We start from the raw sequence: 5,000 nt of genomic DNA on the forward strand, positions 1-5,000 counted from the left end.
ACAGCTGTGCCCTGGAGACCATCGGCCTGCACAAGCGCCAACGCACCCACTCATCATCATCCAAGCTGGGCAGCCTGGTAAGACATACACACGCGCGCACGCACACACGCGCGCACACAAACACACACACACGACACACATACATACACACACACACACACACACCTGTTTGGCGTTATCACTCTCGTTCTCACTCTTTCTCTGTCTGTCTCTTCAACTCATCCTTCTCCAAGCTGGGCAACCCACACACACACACACACACACACACACACACACACACACACACACACACACACACACACACACACCTGTTTGGATTTATTTATCGGTCTCTCTTCCTGTTTCTCTCTCTCTAGCTCTCCCTCTCTCTCTCCCTCGCTCTCCCTCTCTCTCTCCCTCCCTCTCTTTCCAACTTATCATCCCCCAAGTTGGGCGGCATGGTCAGAAAAAAAAAAAAAAACACACACCTGTTTGGATTTATTTGTTGCTCTCCTTCTCTCTATCTTTCCCTCTCTCGGCCAGTCTCTATTTATGTTTTCTCCCCCCCTCCCCCTCTCTGTTTCTGCAACTCATCATCCTCCAAGCTAGGCTGCCCACTGAGACACACACCTGCTTGGCGCTCTTCTTCTCTCTTTCTTTCTTTTCTCTCTCTGTGTCTTTGTTTTCCTTTCTCTCTGTGTTCGTCTTCATCTGTCTCTCCTGCCTACTTGGTTTTCCTCCCACGCGTTTTCCTGCGCTCACTCTCTCTTTCTCTCTTGGCATACAGGTATATTTATCCTTTGCTTCATATGTGTAGGTATATCTGTTCCTCTTGTATGTTTCGCACTTTGCCCCTCTGTTATTTATCTTTGACTTTTTCTATAAGTACATACCTCTCTTTACCTCTCTTTACCTCTCTCTCTCTCTCTCTCTCTCCCCTATCCCTTTTGTCAGAGCCGTATAGTGCTGATTAAGCAGCCGAGACGAGAGAAAGCCTCAGTCATGGTTGAAATTGAGTGATATGCCCCCTCAGAGCTCTCTGCCGTTTCTCACAGGGCTTAGCCGGGCTCTGGGCGTAATAGCCATTATCTCTCGCCGCACCCAAACCTCTATGAAGATCTCGAACACACACACCCGCTCACCTGGATAACTTTCTCAGAAGAATCCCTTCTTTCAAAAACCCACCTTTTGTGAGGCGATAAGATTAGTGTGTGTATTACTGAGAGACCTCTGAATGAAGGGATGCGTAGAGAGCGCACGAGGCTCGTCCTCTGGTGTTAAGCTGCCAGCTGATAATAATAATGTCCCAGAATAAGAAGAAAAAATCCTTGGAACTGTAAATCTGGGACTTTGAGGAGATTGGATGACCCCTGCACTATAAGGGTCGGAGGTCATGAGTCTTTGGGCCAGCATGGGAGCAGCATGGCGGCTGGCTTTGCTCCTGGTGTCGTGCTGATATGAGCTAGTGTATCTGTCAAACTGTGCTACCAAGCCACTGTACGCTGTGGAATAATGCAGTGTGCCATGCAACACTGTGGGAGTAGGCCTAATGGTTAGGGAGATGGACTTCAAATCAGAGAGTTGCCGCTTGGAATCCCCTCTCCTTTCCCTAGAGCTCCATCCATGGCTGAAGGGCATGTGGAAAAGGCACCTAACCGCACACAGGGACTGTAACCAATACACTGTAAATAAATGTAACTCACTTTGGATAAAAGTGTCAGCTTAGTGTAATGTAATGTTAATTCAACACTATCTTGAGAATATATGGTCCCAATAGAGTTAGTGTAAATTCAACTATTCGGGTGTTTAAGTAACACTTATAGAGTTCAATTCAACACTGTTTTAGAGCATATAGGGTGTCACAGCGTTACTGTAATAAAGTACTCAAATGTTGGATTTAACACTAAAATTGGACCATTACTCCCATAATGTTGTAGAATCAACACTGCACCTTTTACTGCACATTATAGTAGCGTCCTTAGGGGTTAGGGTTTGAAGGGTTTGGATTTAAGTTTGGGCTATGTTAACTGCCTACTGGTAGCTCATCCCACTGAAGCAGCCCATCTTGACAGAATGCTGGTGCTGTGTCGCAAATGCTGCACTTCTGCACTCACAGTATGTGTCAGTGCCTACCGCGTATTGATTACGCACTGAAACAAAGTACCTGAAGTGCACTAGTACACCATTTGAGACGCAGTGTCTCTTGGGTCGTGAGTGACCTGGACCCAACTGGGCCGGGGCGCCTGTACTGTCCGAGTAGGAGCAGCAGACTAACCAACAGACTGTTAAGGATGCTACTGTAAGTTGTTGCAATGATTACCATTGCTGACATCGACCCGACAGGGCCGCGAGCGGTCTGTAGCGGACCGGGCCAGGCCGCCTTTTTGGAGCAGGAGCAGACTAACAGGCTTAGTGCGCCCGGCGTCCTACCAGGAGATTACAGCTCGCTCACACAGGGATAAAAATCACAGCTCTAAATTAAACAGACAAATCCTCTCATGCCGCCGCGCAAATGAGTTAGCAGGCGCAGGCAAGACAGACAGACAGACAGACAGACAGACTGGTGGCCCAGCAGGAAAACAGACGGATATACAGACAGACAGACATAAGCAGGCAGACAGACAAACAGATCTAGGCAAACCGGCAGGGAGATACCGTACACAAACAGACAGAGAACACTTCAACAAGCACGGAGAGACAATGAAGAAACAGACACACCGTAAACACTGCAATGAGGACAGACCGACAATAGGCAAACTGAAGCAGATGGCACCGCAGTGCAGAATGACAATGACAAGGAAGAAAGTCAGACACTCAGATTCAGGTGCACAGATGAACAGAATTATACATAATTTCAGCAAAGCAGCACAGACAGGTGGATAAAGGGGGTGACTATACAAGTGCTTTAAGTGGGCCGTACTCTGTAAAACATTACAAGCCAGTTAAACGTAGAAAGGCAAGTTGCCCTAATGCCTTGAGTTTGTAAGTTAACTCTACTCGAGGTTTAACTCAGCTCAAGGCTTTCTCAAATTGAGTTAACTTAAGGCAGCAGGGCAACTTCTATTTTTGCGTTTAACTGGCTGCGATGTTTAACAGTGTACACAGGTACCTGTACTGCATTTCAACTTATTTTTTTAGGTGAATACCTGCAGTTATTTTTTGCAATACAAATAGAGCGACACAGGTGAGATGATGTAGATGAATAGGCAGTCAGACAGACAGTGTTTTGCAGACAGATATGCTCCTTTTGTTTCTTTATTGTCCCCGAAGGGAAATCTGTTTTTCAAGCCGTCAATCTTGACACAGACTTGAGAGACGTGCTGAAGGAGCTGAAGGAGCAGAGACAGGTGCCCAGGACAGACAGGCAGACAGGAAGCCATTGGAGACACGCCCTCCTTGTCAGGCCAAGAGCAATGTAAAAATCGATTCTGATCTCCGGTCAAATCGGGAACTCCACCCACTTTGTCGGGAATCAATCAACTTTGGGCAGCTCCAAAGGCCGTGGACAGAGGCAGTGATGTGGTTTAAGCAGAGACATTCTAATTGGGACTAAAAAAATGTTTTGTTTAAATTTCGGCGCAGCGTTTTCTGGTCTCGACCAGTAGAAAACCAAGAGAGACGGTTCAACCGTTCCGTTTGGGAAACGCTAATTGTTATGCTCTAGGTCAGGCCAAGTCTAGAAGAGATTTGAAAGTCGATGATAATCAGGCTAACAATATAATGCAGTGAGAACAGGAAGTCAAGTCCTATCCATCTATAAGCGGATCCGTGCTCTACATCCACCCGGAAATACACCACTGGCAATCCCCCAACCCCTACCCCGTCTAGTTGTCCTCAGTGCCATGGACATGCTTACTTAGTTACTGTGTGCCACTGCTACCGCCACCACCACCCCTTGTAGTCTTTCTATTAGGCCGGGTATAAAGGAATGTTTCCCACAGAGCATTTGTTAGTCAAGACGGCTGGTGGGTTATTAATGACATGTGATTGTCATCTTAGGAATGGCTGTTTTGTGCAGATTCATGTAAAATGTGACATATAACCTAAATAATTAATGGTTTATAAATTTTTTTGTAAAGCAACTGTAATGACATTATAAGTACATCGTTTTCAGGTGCACTTGTCGGTAGTTGGTAAGCGTTTGTTGTCCTAGGTGGCCGCTTGCCCTAAATATTAAGGAAACACAGACTCTCCACGCCCTCCCCCTTCTCTAGTTGTCCTCAGTGCCACCTACTTACTTACTTACTCATGCTGTGCCACCACTAGCGCCACAACCACACCGGTTAATCCGGTAAAGAGTCCCACTGTTTAAGAAATACACCACCCACCACCTCCTCCCCTCCACCCCATCTCCCCTGTTGTCCTCACTGCCTCCTACTTACTTACTTCCTCAGAAGCGTTCTACGTGTGTGTGGATATTTTTGAAAGTGCATTGGGTTTGGCCTCTCATTTACACGTAAATGCATTTCAAATCTCTGTTTTAACCCATTGACGCCTAAGGCACCTGCAAAAAAGGGTGTTGAATGCCTGAGCCCTTTTTGAGAAAAGCTGCCCTCAGCCTATAAAAACCTAAATATCTCAGCTTCTGAAGCACATAAAAATATGCATTTAAACTCTAAGACCCTCATCTCTCTTATTAGAATGTGTTCATTCATCTCAAACAAACAGAGATGTTTAATAAAGTTGTCTCAAATCTCATGAGCCTGAGTGTTGCGTAACCGCAGAAATACACCAGCAGCGATCTGAGCGAGTCGCGCGACGGAAGTAATTGACTTTGTATTGAGTCGAGAGACAAAAGCGATTCTGGAGACTAGAGCGATTTGCGCGACAATTTGAAGTTGAAATCTTTTCAACTTTCTATGACGCGGTTCGGCGACAAGCCGCGACAGCCAATGACTGTATAGAGGTCAGTGACCACAGCCAATGGGAATGCTTGAATGCTTTGCCTTCTGCCTGTACGGACATACTCTAGTCTCCTCAATCTCTCGTATCGCTTGCTGCTACACTCTGTCGCTTGAATC

At 46.3% G+C, this 5,000-nt stretch overlaps 1 protein-coding gene across 4 annotated transcripts in view; it reads left to right on the forward strand.

The window, feature by feature from the left end:
- ccser1 (coiled-coil serine-rich protein 1) overlaps positions 1-5,000 on the forward strand; it is a 250,485-nt gene that overhangs the window by 16,646 nt on the left and 228,839 nt on the right. For all 4 annotated transcript variants that reach the window (XR_010034394.1, XM_063195671.1, XM_063195672.1 and 1 more), the window contains exon 7: positions 1-77. This exon is cut by the window's left edge and continues 180 nt beyond it. Coding sequence is in view for 3 of the 4 variants with exons in the window: in XM_063195671.1 (XP_063051741.1) it covers positions 1-77 (77 nt within the window). In the remaining variant the exon portion in view is untranslated. The remainder of the gene's footprint in view (positions 78-5,000) is intronic.

The sequence above is a fragment of the Engraulis encrasicolus genome, chromosome 3 (assembly GCF_034702125.1).
Source record: "Engraulis encrasicolus isolate BLACKSEA-1 chromosome 3, IST_EnEncr_1.0, whole genome shotgun sequence".
NCBI lineage: Eukaryota > Metazoa > Chordata > Actinopteri > Clupeiformes > Engraulidae > Engraulis > Engraulis encrasicolus.